The following is a 22,098-nucleotide window of genomic DNA, read 5'->3' as shown; positions in this document are numbered from 1 at the left end:
AAATGGGCTTCACACATTGTACCCATGTCGGGAATCGAACCTGGGTCTTCGGCGTGACGAGCGAACGCTTTAACCACTAAGCTACCCGACCGCCCCTTTTAGATCTGATACATAAGACACTTGACACTTCTCACATGAGCAATAAACCACACCGCCACACAACCGCTCATGTCAGCAGTCGGACCTAAGGTGCCATGGAGCAAGCAGAACAGTGGTTGATAGTGTGTAGATCAGACCACTGTAGTGGTTATGGTGCTGATAAACCTTAAAACATAATCTATCTGCTCACAAACACACACACACTCATCTTATTACAAGCATCTCGCAATGGCCCCATTTTGCCCTGGAGTCACAACATAGAAAAGGTCCAATATATAAACAATTTTCAATATTTTGCACAAAACTACTTGCAGCTAGTCAAGCCTCTCTTCCTCAGGCTGAACAACTTGACATATTCACAAAAATACTTGTGAATGGAAAACAAAAATTCTGCTAAAAAAGTGTGAGTGAGACTGAGTATTCCAGTTATATCACAGCTGTCAGCTTAATGTGTGAGGAAAGCCCGAAGTGATGCTGTTCTCAGACGTTTACCACTTCGGTGAAACCCACGAGCATCGGTATGGTGCGGACAAACCTAGAAACATAATCGGGGCGAACCGGGATTCGAACCCACAATCATAGGTTTCTGGTGTGCCCATGATACGCCACTCTACACAGCAAATCGTGGCGCCTTAGATGACTGGGCCATCCATGCCCCCTGATAAAGAAGACAAAACTCAAGCATGTGCAAAGAATAATTTATAACTTGAAAATAGGTAAGAATACCTAATCACAGATCTCAGCAACAAGTCTTACAGTGATGTTCTTTCATTGTCAGACATAGCAGTCAAAATAAGTAATTCTTAAGAAAATAATTACATTCGTTCGGACATTAAAAGTTTCTCTTGTAATTGGATTGCATAGTATTCACTACTCTTTCTTAATCTATGAAAGAATGAGACATGAAATTTATTCCACATATTAACATTTATTTCCTGACTTTCAACAAACAACAAATTAATGTAACTTTTCTTTCTTAAATGTTTCAACAACAAGGACATTCAACATACCCATTGAAGCTGACTCAGCACTTTCATGTTATGATATATCATAGGAAGAGGAGATATGAATATAAATATACACAGACGATTGTAGGTACCTATATGAAACTGTGGTCCACTGAGGATAACTTCCCTTTGCTTGCCTCCTATAAATACCTGTGTGCATCATGTCACTTAGGGACCAGCCATTAAATATTCAGGTGGGGCAGCCTGGTACTTTGTATGAAGGCTAAGATTTTTTACAGTTACAGCTGCAAAACCCAATATTTTTTTTAATTAAAACTAATTTCAACAGTCTGAAGTATAAGTATGTTTTAAGCTTTTTCGGGGACAATTAATGTTTTTTAAAAAAAAGAAGAAATGTGCGGCCCCTTACAGTATCAATTCAAAGAGAAAAACAAAGAGCTCTCCCTGCAATAAGACCAGTGTATCAGTCAATGTGGTCATGTAGCTTGGCTGATATTCCCCTCAAATGAAACAAATAAAGACATGTGCCTTATTAATAAAGACAATTCTTAAATCTGGATAACATGTTTTCACACACAAAACAAAATCACGTCACCTGCACCATCACTGAATCACAATTTCTTGGAAAAACAGTTTGACATATACTACTCAAGAAAAGCTAAGGCATGAGAGATTAACTATAGTAATATGAAAGAATCAGGTGATCCGTAACCATTTTTTGAGTAGCATATATTTCAAACCTAACTGGGCCCATTGGTAGTCATAGTATGACTGGTCTTCTTTAATAGTGGCATCTTCCAATGTTTGTGTCCATCACTAGTATCATCAACAATAGCTTCACAGGCTTGTATCCACTACCTACCTACTTTCATCCAGGAGTGACCCGTGAAGATTCCGGGGTAGAATAGGTCTTCAGCGACCCATGCTTGCCGTAAAAGGCGACTATGCTTGTCGTAAAAGGCGACTAACGGGATCGGGTAGTCAGGCTCGCTGACTTGGTTGATGCATGTCATCAGTCCCAATTGTGTTGATTGATGCTCATGATATTTATCACTGGATTGTCTGGTCCAAACTCGATTATTAACAGACCGCCGTCATATAGCTGGAATATTGCTGGGTGCGGCGTTAAACTACCAACCAATCATCCTGGAGCAGCATAGTGTTCACAAGCCTGTGTAGCACTGACGATGCGTTGGTATCAGGCCACACGGAATACTCTCACACAGCTGGACACACTCGTGTTATACTGCATCACTAATATACTGCAAGAGCTGACTAAGGCTGCCTCATGTCTTCCTGGCTGGAGTGTTGCCTTCTAGTATATCGTAGATGTCATCTAGACTATTGCTACAGCACTGGATGAAGTCTCGGACGTCTCTCGGAGGGGGGTAACTTGTGATGTTGAAACCTATTCTGTTGTTCTCTATTGAGTACCCTGAAATAGAAACGTAATTGTATTAAAGACAAAATATCTGTGATAGCGAAACATGACAATTATGGGGCCAGACGTATTTGTTTGTTGTTTCACTGGACACGGCATTGCTCCAGCTGTCAGTGAATCGAGACAGTTAATTCCTTTTTCTATGACTCTGTGCATTTTCGTCCTGAGAGGAAAGCTAACACGACTGCAGTTCTTGCACAACAATAACTTCACAGGGCTTTAAAAATGTGTGCCAGTAAACGTGAAGGTATGAAACAATGAACCTACCAATGCCATATCCATCTGGGACTACTGGAGCAAAGCCTCCGATGAGGACTGCCGGGTCGGACAGAGTGGACGTGGAGAGGATGTTATAGTTGATCTTCTTGTAAGCTGGGTCTTGGAATATGTCTGGGACTTTGCCGTGAGACTCAGCAAGTGTTCGCATGGCAAACATGTGTCTGTCGAAACCCTGGCCTGGAAAAATAAACCATTCTATGTCAACACAAACACATAAAAAAATATATCTCTTCCATGGTTATCTAAAACAGATAGATTGCGATGTAGTCAGTGAGTGAGTGAGTATGGTTTTAGGCTTTTAGCAATATTCCAGCAACATCATGGCAGGGGACACCAGAAATGGGCTTCACACATTGTACCCGGGTCTGTACTCGGTGTGACGAGCAAACACTTTAACCACCAGGCTACCCCACCGCCCCGATTGCAATGTAGAGTGCCTGATGTGAGCACATGATGTAACAGAACTTCAGTATTGACAGTAATAACGAACTGCTTTAAGATACATTACAATATAACAAGTAACAAAATCTGTGTAACAAATTAACTGCAATAGTGAACTGGTTGTTCACTCAAACAGACCTAAAAATCAAATATTTTTTTTACAAAATTTCTCTTATATTGGTTATCCTGTTTGTAAAAAGTGGACCTTACATTACCTAATTAGATTGGTTTGGTTTGTTGTTTTACTCTGCACTCAGCAATATTCCAGCTATATGACGGCTGTCTGTAAATAATCGAGTCTGGACTAGACAATCCAGTGATTGACATCATGGGCATCGATCCACGCAATTGGGATCGATGAAACACTTCAACCAAGTCAGCGAGCCTGACCAACAGATCCTGTTCGTCGCCTTTTACAACAAACATAGTCGCCTTTTACAGCAAGCGTGGGTTGCTGAAGACCTGTTCTACCCAGGATCTTCACGGGTGTACCTAATCAGAGGGAGACACTATTGGACGTATGTAAATAGACCACGGGTCATTACGGACCAGTAGCTTATGTAACATAACTTGACTTGGGGAGTAACAACTAGTCCCTCTAAATTTTCACCAGTCTCAGACTAACAAACTCGTGGCCGTGTCTGTCCCTGTTTATCCGTTTTTAATTCCCCTGAACTCATTTCACCCACCCATTGCTGCTTCTTTAGTGAGCTGTTGGTGCACGGTAGAACACTCTCGGATGCCCTGCTGAAGATCACTGACGGACGGCATCTCCTTCGACTCAAACAACATCTGGCACATGTTCTGTGTGGCGCTGGTGCATGGTCTCATGGTTTCAGTGCGGCCATGCTTGAAGGCTGCAGTGCTACAGGACTCGTAGGTACCGACGGTGCTGCCATTCTGTCTGTAGTACGCCAGCTGAAGACGAGATTGTATTTTTTCATTGGGGTGAGGTAAGGTGAGGTGAGGTGAGGTGAGGTGAGGTGACATTGAGTTTAACCTCGCATCTAAGATTATTGCAGTTATACAGTGACGTTCATGGACGTGTGTGTGTGTGTGTGTGTGTGTGTGTGTTTTGTCTGGCTGCTTGTACTAGTCCGGACTGATGCCGATTAATAGTGCTAGCCCACTGAGAAACTGTGCTGCGCTGGCCAGTCCTTGTATTAGCCCCTTAATGCTGAGTGCCAGACAGGGCAAGAACAAGTACCATCTTTTAATGTCTTTTGGTATGACACGGCCGGTGATTGAACCCCGGACCTTCCGCTCTGTGGGCAGATGCTCTACCTCTAGACCACAGAGGCTGTCTTGTTTCATTGTGGTCTTAAATATGTCATGAATGAAAATGAAAATGAAATATGGACCTACATTTTATGTAACGGTATTATGAAACACGAGACATGTCCTTCGCTGTAATTTGATTTAATGTGACGTCACATCTGGTCAAGTGACTATGGCAATGGTCCTACAAAGAGCAGACTTGAGATGGAAACAGCTTTTTCTTTTTTCACCCAGGACCATCTGTAGGCGGTGTCTCTTTTGTCGTAAGGTAAGCAGTAAATGCATGAAGGAGTAATGCGGGATAAGTTCATCTTCCCGAGGCAAGTGAGTTATCTGACTATAAAAGTCAAGTTTCCACCCTTGCCGAACTAGGCTGGTGTTATGGAGTTCATTTTGGCTGGACTAACGAGCCAATGCATAGTCCAATCAAAATCGTGCACTGAAATCGAAATCCGGTTCGTAAACTGTCATGCAATTTCGACTGCAGGATTTGCAAAGCATGTGCACCGCTAACAGATATTTTCTATATCTTTTCATGTTTTTAATCAAGGTGCTAACATGATTTGATGCACTTCGCGAAGTATGAAGAGAGAACATGCCATGGTAGATTATCTCCCTTTACCTGTATTGCTAGCTGCATGATGGCATCAGGGCTAACTTTGTGCTGCTTGGCAAACGTCTTGTTGTATCTTTTGTATTCAAGGTGGTGGAGGTCAAGGGAGCTGGTCTTCTTGTCAAACTTCTCTTTTGCTTCTTTGATGGCCTGCTTTATGCCAGCGTCAAGCTTGAAATCTGCACAACAAACAGAACCATACAACAATATAACCACAATTCTTATATCCTCTTAAACATTTCTATTCAAGCATCATTCTTGTATATATATTCGTCCATGTTCTATTTCATGAAAAGACAATTTTTTAAACGGTTCTTTCATGGTTCATGACAACATTGATTATTCATTCAAACAACCCCAGGCAAATCTTCTAAAACAGACTAAATAATTTGGTACCATTTTCAAACGATCAAATCCTTCTGGTCAACAATCTTGTTTTTGTCCCATAAAGCCTTCTTAATGTTATGGCTATCATATGCCTATGTTAAAGAATATGAGTTCTGATCATGTTAGCTGTGTGGAATGGCCCTGGGCATTTAAGATTTGTCCTCAGACCTCAACCTAAACATACCCAGCCTCTTCACGTCACTGCTGGAATCTATGTTAGCTGGCTTTGTGTCAGGACCGACTTGGGCTTTCTCCGTGGTATCCTTGAACACCTCCTTGAAGTAGCGCAGAACTGCCACCCCATCACCCCACGCATGCTCGAAGTTGACGGCCGCTGTGCCCGCAGAGTTGAGTATTAGTTGGAAGCTCTTGTCAAACCATCTATAAAAACAAGTAGTTATATCAGTTGTACAGTCAGTGATTCTAATATCTAGGTCATGTTAGAATAAAGTGATCCTTTGACCGTGATTTTACGATTTACCATCATTTCTCGTATAAGGTCCTGAAACAGTTTCAACTCATATTCACAAATTGGTCAGCTGACTTTTGAGTGAGTGAGTGAGTGAGTATGGTTTTACGAACTTGACACACACATGACATAGTATTGAAGAAAGAGTGAGTGAGTGAGTTAGTATGGTTTTACCCCGCTTTTAGCAATATTCCAGCAATATCACGGCAGGGGACACCAGAAATGGGCTTCACACATTGTACCCATGTCGGGAATCAAACCCGGGTTTTCAGCGTGACGAGCGAACGCTTTAACCACTAGCCTACCCGACCGCCCCGTCATCTGACTTGTATGAATACTGTTTATTTATCTGTTTAATGCAACACTCAGCCACATTCCAGCATCCCGAATCTGACCACTCAATCCATTAAGTTTCATCTGATGACCAGTATAGTTGGCTGGGGACCAATTTTCTTTAACCCCGAATGTTCACAGGGGCCAACTCTGATGTAAGATGTGTCATGGCACCTGGTGTCAATCCAGTACCTCACCCATGAACATTCCGGGTTAGAATAGGTTTTCAGCACCCCATGCTTGTTGTAAGAAGCAACTAGCTGGATCGGGTGGTCAGGCTCGCAGACTTGGCTGATGCATGTCATTGTATCCCGATTGCGTAGATCGATGCTCATGATGTCTGGTCCAGACTAGATTATTTACAGGCCGCCGTCATATACCTGGAATATTGCTGAGTGCTGCGTTTATCAACAAACAAACAATCCAGTAGCAGTATGCATGAGGATGCTCAAGTGCTGGATCGAGTGATCATATGCTTTGATTACACCTGAAGTACCTGTTGATTCCATCTCCATGTAGGAAGAGGCGGGACACGCCATCAGGGTCTTGTGGAGCTTCCTCGTCCAGCACCAGGGCAAATATAGCACTGTCAAGATGCCTCAGCGTGGCCTCGTTGCCTGAGTAAAGCAGGCATGATATTATCACAGTGATCAAAATCAAGCATGAACGTCAAGAGAGAACTTGCAATAACCCTGAGCAATGACAACAGCTGACTTATTAACTCAAGCATACAGCATGAACACTCATTTACAACATAAAGGGAGATTACTCTCAAAAAGTATATGGAAAAAAATAATCATGATAATAATGTGAGAGATATCTTGTGCGACAGATTTACGAAATATTTTGGTGACATAAGTGAAGTATCTATGGTTTGAAATGTCAGTTTGATAAAAAGACAAGTGAGTGAATGTTGTTTTCAGTCGACATCAGAAAGATTATAGCTACGTGCTGGGATTTTATTTTCAAGAACAAAATCTTTTTAAAATATTTCAGGCCCATGTCCCAGGAATGTCAAATGATCAGGGTCCTTAACTCATTTTCTACATACCAGCATCTACCAGCTGCGACCTGACAGCTGTCCACACATCTCGATTCTCGCTCGTCAGTACCCCCAGTGGGAACTCAGGCTGGGGGGAGGGCTCGTCCAAGATGTACTTCAAATTGGCCATGATCTCAACGGCAGGTCGAATGTTGCCTACAACAGACAGTTCATCTGTGCAGCCAAGGAACATAACATATATCTTACAGTAATAATAATATATAATATGGCCCCTAGTCAGCGCTATCCTCCACACTTCAGTGTGCTGAAATGGCTTACAAAGGTTCATATTAATAATTAAAAGTCAATGGAACAGGTATGTCTTTAGACGTTTCAGGAACTGATTGAGTGGAGAATGTTATCTAAAATCTTCAGGAAGTAAATTCCAGTCAACCGCTGCATTATAGGCGAGAGACCTCGCTCTCAGTGTAGAGCTGCACCTTAGGGACATCAAACAACATCTGATGCGTGTAGGGTCTTGAATGACTGTACTCTGTCACAAGATCACACAGACAAGACAGGGGCTGTGGCATAAAGAAGCTGTAGTGACTGAGTGAGTGAGTTGAGTTAAACGCCGCTTTTAACAATATTCCAGTTATATTGCGGCGTGTCAGCTTAATGTGGGAGGAAAGCCCGAAGTGATGCAGTTCGGTGAAACCCACGAGCACGCGTATGGTGCTGACAAACCTAGAAACATAAACGGGGCGAACCGGGATTCGAACCCACAATCATAGGTTTCTGGCGTGCCCAAGGGACGCAACTCTGCACAGCGAATCGCGGCGCCTTAGACGACTGGGCCACCCGTGCCCCCACGAAGCTGTAGTATCGGTGAAGACCGGGTTGACTTCATCTCCCCTAGGCAAGAGAGTTAACTGACTATATAAGTCCAGTTTCCACCCTGGCCTAACTAGGCTGGTATTATGGAGTTATATCTTGGCTGGACTAGCAAGTCTATGCATAGTCCAATCAAAATCTTGCAATGAAATCGAAATCTGGTTCTTAAACTGTCATGCAGATGTCGGACGATAGCAGGATTTGCAAAGCATGTGCACCGCCAACTCATTGTCTACAGATATTTTCCAAATGTTTTCATGTTTTCAAATCACATGATTTAATGCACTTCACGATGTAAGACACGTTTTATCACAATATAGATTGTGATTATTGATCAGATCGTCTTGACTTGGCGGCGCTGTCATTTTGTTTGAAGGAAATGCAAGTGATACGAGAGGTGGAATCAGATTGGTCCATAGGAGAGACTTAGAAGGGATATAACTCGTAATAGCCACTGGTGGTGTTACGTTTGAGCCCAGGAATTCCAGCCTAGTTCGGCAAAGGTGGAAACTGGACTTTTAAAGTCAGTTAACTCTCTAGCCTTGGGATGATGGTTTCAGGGACTTATGAATGTCACTTCTTTATTCTATCAATGCGAAATACAGAGGCTGATACTTTTATTAAACAAGAACTCATCACCTGATTTGATACAGGAACTAGCATCTGTACAAAAATGATGTACTTAGAGAATAAAGAAGTTGAAATTCACAAGTCTAACCTGTATTCGTTGACCATAATGTTGTCCACGTGGAACTACATGGTAATGTACAAATACATGAGTTTATACTTCTTCTGAGAAGGGTTTAATGCTGAAATGAACAGTAGTCCAGTTATAACAGTGTGTCCGTTTAATGTGGGAGAGAAAGCCTGAAGTGATGCAGGTCTCAAGACGGTTACCACCTTGGTGAAACCCAAGAGCTTGTGTATGGTGCTGACAAACTTAGAAACATAATTGGGGCAAACTGGGATTTGAATCCACAATCTTAGGTTTCTGGTGTGCCAAAGGGATGCAACTCTTCACAGCGAATTGCGCCTTAGACGACTGGGCCACCCGTTCCACCAATTAGAATGTAATGGTCATGAGTTGATACACTCTATCCTGAACCAACTGACACAATTCTGATCTCAAACACAAACTCTTAAACCAGTTACTGATTTAATAACATAAATAAGTAGGTAAACATCTTGCATTTTTTAACTTATTGGTCTTACCTTGACATTTCATCACGACAAGCCCCAATGATCAGCCTGCCATATTTCCTCGATAACATGCCCGGGTGCATATTTTTTTGAGACACTCTCTATCATTGGCATTTATTCGAGCCCGAGGGTTTACTCGAGGAAATACGGTATCTGACCTAATCTCAGCTATTACAGTGTAGCTTTGAATTTGATTCTGGCTGAGTATGTAAACAAACAAAACTTTCTGTGTAAAGTGTTCTCTTGATCAGCCTTGGCACCCACCATCTTGATCCAGGACATCAAATGTGTAGAAGTTGCCCCTCCTTAACACTAGCAGGTGTCTGGCATTGTTATCAGTAAACAGCTCGTCTCTCTCAGGTCTATAAAGAGAGAGTAAACATCAGAGTGTGGTATCGGGGATGAAACTATATCGAAAATCTTTTCAAATAACCAACTCCTATTTAACAGAATAAACTGATTTGATCTCACTGTGCACTGGTTTGTACAAATTTCACCAAAAGTGCTCATAATTGAAGCTTGGTCACAAAATATCAAAAAGTCTGCCAAAAACAGGGCAGGTGTCACTTATACTGTAGTTACACATTTTTGGGCATTCTTGCATGCAAAACAATGAAAACTGTATGTTCTGAAGAGGAGAGGTGAAATGGGGTCTAAAATCACGTTCAAGGCCACATCACTTGTATAGCGACGTGCATGCTAATGGTAGTGGCTGCTTGTCCTAGTCAATGACTTATGCTGGCTTTATAGTGCTAGCCCACTGAGATAAGATGCCACAGTTTAAGTTGGATACCCCACTCAGACACAGTATACGAACTACAACCCAGCCATTCCTTGTTTTAAAGCCGAGTGAGGGCAGGGCAACAAGGAAGGCATTTCATTCTCAGCTCCCTGGGGAGGATACACTCAAGCTACATCATGAGGTTCTCACCCATCTACCTCTCTCCATGACCAACATTCACAACACGTCCTGTCAGTGTGCACTGGCAGCCATTGTCAACCACTGATGACACTTACCTGGGAATCCTGGTGGAGTTGAACAGTCGGCCATACTGACTCATATCCAGGGGGAAGGCCTTGTACCAGTAGGCCCCATAAGATGCAACAGACTGAGGCAGAAGCCTGAAAGAAAAACACCATAGTACCTGCAGTGCCTCCACCGCTGAACAGTCATAGCTGATACATAATCTTGGGAGTTACCTCCCTTGGTTCAAGGAAACCAAAGCGGGCAACCACATGGGCGATGTAATCTAAGTAAACAATAAAGGAAATAGAGCTGGCATAGGCAGGCTTGTAGTTATTCTACAACTGGGTATCTAACACTACCTTACACTCTGGGGCTTCACTGCTAAAGCTATCAGGATATAGAAGTTAAGCTATTACAAAATCCTTGTCATTTTATATACCATTGTATCAGTATGACAGCTTGCAACCAACTTTGAGTTATTAAAATTATTTTGGTTCTCATTTCAAAAGTTTTATGAGAAAGCTAGAGAAGAGTCACCCTCAGAAATAAAACCTTCTTAATTTAAAATCATAACATTCAGTAATTGGGGGTGTTTCAAAGTAATCATGTGACCACCATAAGGGACTTTATCTTTCCTTATTAATGTAGCAGGGTGTGGAGTCATCCCACAGATGACATCCTTACCTTGTCAGCTTGCTGACGGGGTTAACCTGTTTGGTCATGTGGACAAGGCATCTGACCTCGGATCAGAAGGTCCGTGGTTCAAATCCCATCATGGGACTTGGAAATTTTATGGCCACTTCATTAGCATAAGTTTGACTTGTGACCTGTGTCTTACCTGGTAAACTTTCTGAACTGTGGGGTGTCACTTTTAGCTGCATTTAAATGAAAGACTTCCGGCTCCAAAACTTCTGCCTTTAGAGTTTTCATGAACCGAACTGATGATGCTATCATGTTTGTTGCTCTCACAAGCTACAAAAAAAAATGTCATATCATAATGTCAGTGTAGTGAGTAGGGCTGTTACGATTCACTCGCGTATACGGTATCGAACCGTATCCATTAATGAATTGAATTCATTATTTGTGGTCACTAGAATCAAATATTTATGAATATGGAGTCATGTGCATTTACATACCCTGACCCTTAAAATATCCATAAGAACACATTATATGCATAGATTTCTTCAAAGACAACCCTCTTTCATATTTAATTTGTCAGTATTGTGGTCACTGGTCATTGTCACATCTGAACAGATACTAGTACCTCGATAAGTGCAGTATATAAATGTATAATATATTAATAATTAACAAACCATGTCAAATAATAAATGTTGTTATTGTTTCACTGAATATCATAAAAAATACATCAACTGCTGACTTATTATTGTATTCGTTAATATATATCCGTATTCGTTACCCTAGATTCATGATACGAATGGTATTCGCCTGTATAATATGCTTCATACTGTGTTATAGGTGTAGTGATCTAAAAGTGTGCTTTCAGGAAACAGGACCGTACACACTGCCTGGCTATTTCAAGGGAGATAATGCTACATGGTCAGGTGTCCATTTTTTGGCCAGGTGAAGACATTGTAACTGAAACCATGTCTGAAGCTTAGGCATTGTCTTTGTGCAGTTAGAATAACCATTAACTGTAACCTTGACATACATATCAAAATTTGAATGTGACCAAGAATCTGTTATTTGAGGGACATGAACCAAATTTGCTAGGACTGTCAAAAGGCCGAGTGTAGTCCCCGTGTAAGTGTTTTTATAGCTACCTCCACTTGGTGCGTTACCTGTAGTAAACTGCATCACATATTCATTTACTGGAGTGTGTGTGTGTGTGTGTGTGTGTGTGTGTGTGTGTGTGTGTGTGTGTGTGTGTGTGTGTGTGTGTGTGTGTGTGTGTGTGTTGGGTTTAACGCCGCTTTTAACAGTATTCCAGTTACATCGCAGCGTGTCAGCTTAATGTTGGAGGAAAGCCCGAAGTGATGCAGTCTCAGATGTTTACCACTTCGGTGAAACCCACGAGCACGGGTATGGTACTGACAAACATAGAGACATAATTGGGGCGAACCAGGAATCGAACGAACCATAGGTTTCTGGCGTGCCCAAGGGATGCGACTCTGCGCAGCGATTCACGGCGCCTTACACGACTGGGCTACCCGTGCACCTTCAATTACAGATGTTTCAAAGGTATGGTCAGGATGATAGCCTTGTTATGGTGATAATTAAATTTGAGCCAGAAGGTCTATAGCTCACCTTATATTTTTGGGAAAATATATCAGATAGGAATGTTTGAATGACACTGTATGAGGGTAAAGAAGAATATATTCTAAGAAGGGTGCTATTGTTTCTACACAACAGACCATGATCATTAATATTCCAAAAGTGACCACCCCTACTGAAGTATCAAATTAAAAAATGACCACCCCTACTGAAGTATCAAATTAAAAAATTGACCACCCCTACTGAAGTATCAAATTAAAAAATGACCACCCCTACTGAAGTATCAAATTAAAAAATGACCACCCCTACTGAAGTATCAAATTAAAAAGTGACCACTCTTACTAAAGTATCAAATTCCAAATGTAACTGCCACTACTGATGTTTCAAATTCAAAATGACCACCCTCACTTAAGTTTCAAATTCATCCCCTATTAAGTTCCACAGCTGGTATTGGTTTATTTTGGCCAACTACCACACAGATTCATACATACAGAGTTTTACCTGGTCATTGTACTCCGGCCGTGGATCGTTGTTGAAAACTACAAATGGATTGTGTGTCAGCACTAATGGGGACCTGTCCTTTAAATACATGTCAAACCAGGGACCTGGAAACAAACAATACAAACAGTTCATCTCAACTTACTCACACGCCACACGTGACATGTACTATTTATAGAGATGTCATGTGTGGGTCATGAGACACATAATCAGTGACCAATCAAGTGTTGAAAAAAATCATGCGGTCTTGAGGTCAGTACCCATGAGATTGTACTTCCAAAGGAGTGAGTGAGTGAGTTGGGTTTTATGTGGGTTTTACGCCACTTTTATCAACATTCCAGCAATACCATGGCAGGGGACACTAGAAATGGGCCTCACACATCCATGTGAGTAATCGAACCTGGTCCTTCGTTGCATTGGCCTGGTTGATGGTTTCGGCCAAGATGATTTTTTTTGTACCAGAAAAAAATGGAATACGGTAAGCTACAGTAATAACAAATACAAAGGAACCACTCATTTTAGTTCATTCTCAACAAAGTTCATCATAAGCATTTAAAGTGTCAGACATCTTGGATCAAGTCGAGTGCCCATGGTGATCACATCGATAAAAAAAAGAATGTGCACGGTACAAATACAGTATATGTATTGAGTTTATTCATCTCATAAAATACATAACATAGGTAAATACAGTGAGAGAGTGAGTGAATATGGTTTGACGCCGCTTTTAGCAACATTCCAGCAATATCACGGCGGGGGACACCAGAAATGGGCTTCACACATTGTACCCATGTTGGGAATCAGATTCGGTTGCTGTTAGTCAGGAGAGCTGTGACTTTGCTTTGAACATTGGTTTTGACAATTAAGGGTGTAAATGAGGACAATTGTCAGTACATAATCCAGTTAATCACCTGCCTTCCATTGTTTATTGCCACTTTAAACAGCCACACATGGCCACGGATGTTTTGACAGGCTAATTTGTGACACGTGTTTGTTTGTTGTTTAATGCCACACTCAGCAATATTTCAGCTATATAACGGTGATCTGTAAATAATTGAGTCTGGGCCAGACAATCCAGTGATTAACATCATGAGCATCGATCCATGCATTTGGGATACGATGACATGGATCAACCAAGTCAGCGAGTCTGACCACCCGATCACGTTAGTCGCCTTTTACGACAAGCATAGTCACCTTTTACGGCAAGAATTGGTTGCTGAAGACCTATTCTACCCCAGAATCTACACTTGAGCAGCTCAGGGATTAACAGCCCGTTATAAACATAAACATTTTGTTGACAGAGGACGCACAAGACCACAAAGTGAGTTTCCTATATCTGTTATTTCGTTATAAGCGTGTTCCTTATATCCATCAATTTTATGTGATAAGTATATGTAATTTACTGTAATGCTGAATGAGGCATATATCAATAAAAAAATCTTTGTCGGACAGACCAATCCTTTGAGTTCCTACCTGATATATAACTTGTATGTTTGTTGCTCTTGTCATTGGCAACCAATTCCTGGTGGAGTTCTGAAATAAAACGTGAGGTGAGGTGAAACAGTCTGTAAATTTAGCCACTTGTCCGAAGCTTGAGTCAATAAAAATTCTGTTCGGGCTTGTAATCTCAGCTGTAATAGTCCTTATCATACCTCAATGTCAGAATGATGAAATCTGATTGGTTCACGTGATCTTGATAAAATACTATGTATCCGGCCTAGGAGTGAAAAATAGTTTTTCTGAGCAGGAAAATTACCGGTAATTCCTTTAACCCAGCCATGAAGAAGACATGGATTTCTGAGCGGGAGAATAAATCCCTTATACTCAGCTTCAAAGCAAAAGGCTGCACTCTTTTTCCGAGCCAGTATATAGGTCACATGACATAGTACAAGTTAACAGTTAATAGGACAGCAGTTTTGTATCAATTTTGAATTTGTTGTAAGTCCATTACAATGGCAGATTGAAACAAGTCAGTAAGATAAATTTGTCAGTCCTTGTTTTATCACCTTAATGCCGAGCGCCAGACAGGGTAACAACAAGTACCATCTTTTAACGTCTTTTGGTATGATGCGGCTGGGGTACGAACCCCAGGCCTTTCGCTCTCCGGGCGGACGCTCTACCACTAGACCACAGTGAGTTTGTATACAATAATGCTGATGTTGTTTTGTCTTTAGGTATGACTTAGCTAGGCGTTGAACCACAGACTCTCCACTCTCCAGGCAGGTAGGTATCCACTATACCAAGAAGACGGTCACCTTCAGAGGTGGTGAGGTGAGGTGAAATGGGGTTTGACGTTGCGTCCAAGATTATTGCACTTATATAGCAACGTGCATACAAATGTTATGAGTGTGTGGCTGCTTGTAAAAGTCCGGATGCTGATTTATAGTGCTAGCCCACTGAGATACCATGCTGCAGTTGAATACCCCACTCAGACATATTATACTGACTCCGAGCCAACCAGTCCTTGTTTTAGCCCCTTAATGCAGAGCACCAGACAGGGTAACAAGTACCATCTTTTAACGTCTTTAGGTAAGATGTGGTCGGGGATCGAACCCCAGACCTTCCACTCTCCGGGTGGATGCTCTGCTACTAGACCAAGGAGGCGGTCGGTCTCCTTTAGATTAGCAGGTATGTGTAAGTAGTGCGTGGCATTAGGTACAAAGTCTCCCTAACATGCAGTAAGACTGTAGCAGGGAAAAGAAAGAATGGCTACAATATTCAGCAGTCAATAAATAAATCCATTGAAGTCACCAGGATGTCATGGAATAGGTTGTCACAGTTTCGTTTAGTTGCCTCTTTTCACACTTACCTTGCCCTTCATTTTGAAGAAAGCTTTGCACCGTTGTTTCAGTCTGAGAATATTCTCCTGGTGACAAGAGAGGTTTCTGAGCTTTCAGATACCTCTCACAAGTTTTTTCCAACTTTGGTATCCCCAACCGTAACAAGCTCTTCTGAAAGTGGTATGTTGGTAGGACACTTCTATGAAGGTACTCTTTTTCATCAGACGCAGTGCTGTAAGGTAAAGTATAAAGGTGAAATGGGGTTTAACGTTGTGTCCAAGATTATTGCACTTATATAGCGAAGTGCATGTACGTGTGTGTGTTTGTGTGGCTGCTTGTACCAATGTACTAGTCCGGATGGATGCCGATTTATAGTGCTAGCCCACTGTGATACCATGCTGCAGTTAAACATGAATACCCCACTCAAACATAGTATACTGACTCCGAGCCGACCAGTCCTTGTTTTAGCTCCTTAATGCCGAGCGCAAGACAGGGTAACAACAAGTACCATCTTTTAACGTCTTTTGGACGCGGCCGGGGATCGAACCCCGGACCTTCCGCTCTCCAGGCGGATGCCCTACCATTAGACCACGGAGACCACTAAAGTATATAGAGTTACATTTGTGTTTGTTGGTTGATCAACGCTGAACACAGCAATATTTCAGCTATATAATGACAGCGGTCTGTAAATACTGTAAATCGCGAAATTACTGCATCTCCAAAAGAATGTGACCGCTGGCCCCTAGCCCAAAATGCGACTCAATATTAATGCGACACCCCCCTCCTCTCAAGCATCAGTGGATTTACATCTAAAGAAAATGTCCTCTGTCAGGTTTACAGGAAAATCCTCACCTTAATCCAATCTTACATTAATCCAATCACACACCAAATACCACCACTTATTAGCGCTGAGTAGTACTTCCGCTAAAACAATACATCTGCGCTGGCTCGTGTCAGCCTTTGACGCAGTCGCAAAGAACAAAGACACCATTTTGCGTGGGTGGCATCTGTCTGGACTTGCAGGTGTGATCAGTGATGACATAAGTGAGTAGAATCTTGTCTTGAGCCCAGGATGTAATTAGTGTTTGAACGACTTTGTTTGTATACTTGTAACAAGTGCTGCTCAATAAACAGTGGTGTGGAATACATAGTTGTTTGTTTTCATCATATGTCAAAGTTGGTAATTCTGCTATCCAAAATGTCTTTTTGTTGATATAAATGCGATGTTTAATAATGCGAGCAAAGGCCTCTAGCATTTTTCGCATTTAATTCATGCTCGCGTTAATTTCAAGATGTACAGTAATCAAATCTGGACCAGACCATCAAGGGAAGGACATCATGAGCATCTATATACAAGCAGTTGGGATACGATGACGTGCATCAACAAAATCAGCTCGCCACCCAATAGTCTCTTACGACAAGCATGGGTAGCTGAAGACTAGTTCTAACCAGGAATCCTTACTGGACTAATAAATTACAAAGTATCATGATTGCACTTAACTTTTCATGGTGATGAGACAAGCAATTAATCAGAAACAAAGGTAATTTTTATGTGAAAATGATTGAGCAGAATGACATTGTTTCATGCTTACCTGTATAACTTCTTTGAGCCCACAGAACTTATTTTCAGAGACTGAAAACAAAAGAAATATGAACATTAAAATGGATAACAGCCAGTTCACTTGTTTGTCTGTTGTTGAGTGCCACGCTTAGCAATATCCCAGCTACATAATTGAGTCTGGGCGATTGATATGAGTACCATGCCGTCAGGGTCCAATGACACACAATCAACAAAGTCATTGAGTCCAATCCACACAGTCGCCTTGTAGGACAGACAGACCACAAAGTCAGTGAGTCCAATCCACATAGTCGCTGTGTAGGACAGACAGACAGACAGAGAGACAGTCAGTCAGTCAGTCAGTCAGTCAGTCAGTCAACAAAGTCAGTCAGTCAACAAAGTCAGTGAGTCCAATCCACATAGTCGCTGTGTAGGACAGACAGACAGACAGACAGTCAACAAAGTCAGTGAGTCCAATCCACACAGTCGCCTTGTAGGACAGACAGACAGACAGACAGACAGACAGACAGACAGACAGTCAGTCAGTCAGTCAGTCAGTCAACAAAGTCAGTGACTCCAAACCACATAGTCGCTGTGTAGGACAGACAGACAGACAGACAGACAGACAGACAGACAGACAGACAGTCAGTCAACAAAGTCAATGAATCCAAACCACATAGTCGCTGTGTAGGACAGACAATCAGACAGACAGACAGACAGACAGACAGACAGACAGACAGACAGACAGACAGACAGACAGTCAGTCAGTCAGTCAGTCAGTCAGTCAACAAAGTCAGTGACTCCAAACCACATAGTCGCTGTGTAGGACAGACAGACAGACAGACAGACAGAGAGACAGTCAGTCAGTCAGTCAGTCAACAAAGTCAGTCAGTCAACAAAGTCAGTGAGTCCAATCCACATAGTCGCTGTGTAGGACAGACAGACAGACAGACAGACAGACAGACAGACAGTCAACAAAGTCAGTGAGTCCAATCCACACAGTCGCCTTGTTGTAGGACAGACAGACAACAAAGTCAGTGACTCCAAACCACACAGTTGCTGTGTAGGACAGACAGACAGACAGACAGTCAGACAGTCAGTCAGTCAGTCAGTCAGTCAGTCAGTCAGTCAGTCAGTCAGTCAGTCAGTCAGTCAGTCAGTCAGTCAGTCCAATCCACACAGTCGCCTTGTAGGACAGACAGACAGACAACAAAGTCAGTGACTCCAAACAACATAGTCGCCTTGTAGGACAGACAGACAGACAGACAGTCATTGAGTCAACAAAGTCAGTGAGTCCAATCCACACAGTCGCCCTGTAGGACAGACAGACAGACAGAAACTCTGGGCAATCAGAATATATATCTTGAGAGCCAAATGGGCTATAAGTGATAATTCTTGGTGTCATGCACTGCTGACTGGATCTAATCTGAGTGAGTGAGAGATGTAGCCTATCGCCACAGACAGCATCCTTACCATGTTTACAACTCTAACTTCTATTTACCACGTTTGCACCTTTTGTGAGATGTGGCTAGCAATAATTGTTTGCCTTTTATCTTTTTTATACTTGCAGTTTGTTCGTAACTCTTTGTTATTGTCATTGAAAATATACCATACAATACAAATATAATAACTACAAACAGCTGTTTAATGCAAACTATTTTCGGTCAAGTTGCAATATATTTGGTTGTTCTACATACATATGTACCTACCTACATGAAGTTACATACATAAAGTTACATGCACAAAGTGATCATGTCAAATATACTGTCTTCTGCCAGGCTGAGAGAAGAGCAACAGTTGGACAAACCCATGAAATGAAAAAGAAAGGTATTAGAAAAGTGTCATCTGCTACTAATGTATGCTTATGAAATTTGACAAGCACCAAGTACGTGGTGTGGGAAATAGCGTATGATGCAATGTTTAGCATATTTTGATCCCAGCTGTGGTGCCTCTAAAACGTGCACACAGAATTTCATTCTGACTTTATGTCGACAGTTCTTAAATCACGCATGAAATAATTTCAGGGCGTTACAACAGATGCCTGATTCAATTCTCAAACCAAATAACAATTAAAAGTTACAATAGAGCTCTGCACAGAAGCTGACAATGCAAGTTTTTTATTAGGTACAAATTGAAGAAACAGCTTGTGTGTTTTTTTTAATGGGTAACTTACAAAATACTAATTGCCAGTTTGTTTAGATTAAAAGCCAGTGTTTATCAAATCCTAAATTACCACATAAATTTGATTCGTCGTATGAAGCCAATCACTCTCCTACCCGAGTTCCGTGAGGTCAGTCGAATACCTCTGTCATTTTGGATGAATCTACACATTTAGATAAACATACTTTCATTGAGAAAAGTGGGCACGGGTGGCCCAGTCGTCTAAGGCACCGCGCTTTGCTGTGCAGAGTTGCGTCCCTTGGGCACGCCAGGAATCTATGATTGTGGGTTCGAATCCCAGTTCGCCCCTATTATGTTTCTAGGTTTGTCAACACCATACCTGTGCTCGTGGGTTTCACTGAACATGCTGAAGTGATCATCTCCAGATGATCTATTGCGCATGCCCTAACAACATATGACTACTTAACAAGACTGGATCATCAGCTGTTGTTTACAGGCAATGCTTCAGAAAGGTCAATATCCTGTCGCTTTAATGTTTGTCAATAGTTTAGGTGAGCTACAGAAGCCCTATGGCTCTCGTTTTTATGACATGTTGCAATCATGAAAACACGATGAGCACGAAAATGACTAATTCACGCGAAAATATAAATCAAACACGATGATTCACTTTCAGTTGTCATTGCTTTCTATCTCTCTGTCATTTCTTCCTCAAAATACAATTCTGAAACCTATTTGAGCTATATTTCCAAATATGCATAGCTGGAAAATAATGCGAAATCCATAGTACATAGTGTAAAGGAACAGCATGTGTAGAATTAATTTTGGAATACTGTATTCGACATAATAAGCGCTCTAATAAGCGATATTTGCTAAAATATTGGCTAGTGAACAATCACAATTAGCACCCCTTCCGATTGATCAATGTATTTATTCGTGTATAATCATGTGTTACATGCACCCTTAATTATGAGCAATTAAATTCTGGAAAAATATATCTGTCATATATAAACATTTCAGGCTGTCAGCATAAACCACGAAATTTACGATCTTTCAACTCTTTGGGTAGACACTCTACCACTCGACCAGGGAGTAAAAGTATGAAGTATAAAGATGAAATATGTTACATTTCATGGCATTTACCGTATTTGACGTAATAAGCGCCCACAGCGATATTTTCTAATATATTGGCTAGTGAACAATCTCAATTAGCACCCCTTCACCAAAATAATATTCTAATAAGAGCCCCCTATTTCTAATTTTGAGAGCAACCTGAGGGCATATTACGTAAAATACAGTATTGCTTTTTGTCTGCTTGCAGACAACAAATTAATAAAAGCATATCATATTCATTTTGACAAATAAAAAAATGGAGTGCGATACCCGAGATACTAAAAAATGTAATTTGTATAACTGAAGCGGTGCACGTGCTGTTAACATGATGGCAATACGTGGTACAGTGAGTCGATGGGAAAGTTCTATTTCGACTGTTTTGTTTCCTATCGTAGCGTTATAACAGAAATCAACTGAATCTTATTGAGTGCATTTCGTTCATAGTTTTATAAAAATTAAAGTTATTGTAACAGTCAACTTTGCACACAGAATATGTCAGAAATAATATGAAAAAAAATGACAATAATTGCTCGGTGACCAGTATTCATTTTGATTTCGGAAAGACTTTCACCTGTATCCCCCTCTGAAAGTTAGATATGTATGAATTGCTCCTCAGTCCTTTTAATCATATATTTTTTAGGGGGGATACGGGTTGAAGTCTTACCTTGACTTCAAACAAAACATAAAAATACAAGTAAATGTGAACAGAATAGTTCTTCATTTAACTTTCATCCCTGTACATCACGAAGGGAGAGTCTCCAAATAGGAACAGTATTCACAAGCAGCTATTTTTGTGTCATCTGCTTAACTAACAGCGAGTCTTTCATCTAGGAATTCACATTAAATTGGTTTCAATAGAAAAAAATCGTTCAAGTAGATATCTACATAAATATCAAATGTAAAGTTTTAAACCATTTGTTTAAGTTGGTCATGCGAGTAAAGGTTCTTAAATGCGAACAAATGGAGAACACACGGATACACAAAATAATTAAGGCATAATGAAAATACTGTAATTGCTTGTATATGATAGCAACTCCGTGACCAAAAGACAACAACAACAGCTGCACTGTCCTCTGATCTGTACAAAAATGAATCGTTTTCTCTGGCTTACCTTTTCATAAGTTGCAGCTTTTTTCAAAGATTGTCCACACTGACCATTTAACGGTCTTGTAGCAATTGTCCTCAGCATGTTGAAATTCGAAGCTGTCGAAAGGCAGGTCTATTTTTTTCATGGAATGATGATGTTCTGAGCACACAAATGAACTTTGGACTACCTGCTGAACAAGCAGTCACTAGCAGACAACCGGCAGGTGCTCTACTACAGTAATCTACCGCTAGGTGGCGCTTGACAGTCCTCAAATTGAATGTTGGGTAAATCCGAAACTTGAAGCAACATTGTATAACAGTATTATAAACCTAAGAGTAATAATTCCGTTTTATTACAATAATAT

General features: G+C 41.2%; 1 protein-coding gene across 1 annotated transcript; it reads right to left on the bottom strand.

The window, feature by feature from the left end:
- Nucleotides 1–836: 836 nt before the first annotated feature.
- LOC139444775 (carnitine O-palmitoyltransferase 2, mitochondrial-like) lies at nt 837–21,965 on the bottom strand. The gene is made up of 15 exons (XM_071225724.1): nt 21,759–21,965; nt 17,451–17,491; nt 15,888–16,090; nt 14,552–14,611; nt 13,085–13,188; nt 11,190–11,323; nt 10,402–10,506; nt 9,649–9,746; nt 7,360–7,506; nt 6,805–6,925; nt 5,691–5,887; nt 5,129–5,298; nt 3,918–4,146; nt 2,776–2,964; nt 837–2,502 (listed from the first exon to the last, which is right to left on the bottom strand). The coding sequence occupies exons 1-15, from the start codon at nt 21,834–21,836 to the stop codon at nt 2,354–2,356; spliced, it is 2,025 nt and encodes a 674-aa protein (XP_071081825.1). The 5' UTR covers nt 21,837–21,965; the 3' UTR covers nt 837–2,353.
- Between the last annotated feature and the right edge of the window lie 133 nt (nt 21,966–22,098).

This window comes from Haliotis cracherodii, unplaced genomic scaffold (assembly GCF_022045235.1).
Source record: "Haliotis cracherodii isolate W230 unplaced genomic scaffold, xgHalCrac1.p SCAF_6, whole genome shotgun sequence".
NCBI classification, from domain to species: domain Eukaryota; kingdom Metazoa; phylum Mollusca; class Gastropoda; order Lepetellida; family Haliotidae; genus Haliotis; species Haliotis cracherodii.
The sequence above is the reverse complement of the archived record's forward strand: the minus strand, read 5'-3'. Positions and strand labels throughout refer to the sequence as shown.

What these genes read in the sequence shown, in the direction of transcription:
- LOC139444775 (XM_071225724.1), bottom strand. Translation starts at nt 21,836, where the DNA reads ATGCTGAGGACAATTGCTACAAGACCGTTAAATGGTCAGTGTGGACAA. An exon ending in GTCGCAGCTGGTAGATGCTG is followed by an intron (nt 6,926 to 7,359) that starts GTATGTAGAAAA and finishes TGCTTTACTCAG; the next exon opens with GCAACGAGGCCACGCTGAGG. An exon ending in CAGTGACGTGAAGAGGCTGG is followed by an intron (nt 5,299 to 5,690) that starts GTATGTTTAGGT and finishes TTTGTTGTGCAG; the next exon opens with ATTTCAAGCTTGACGCTGGC.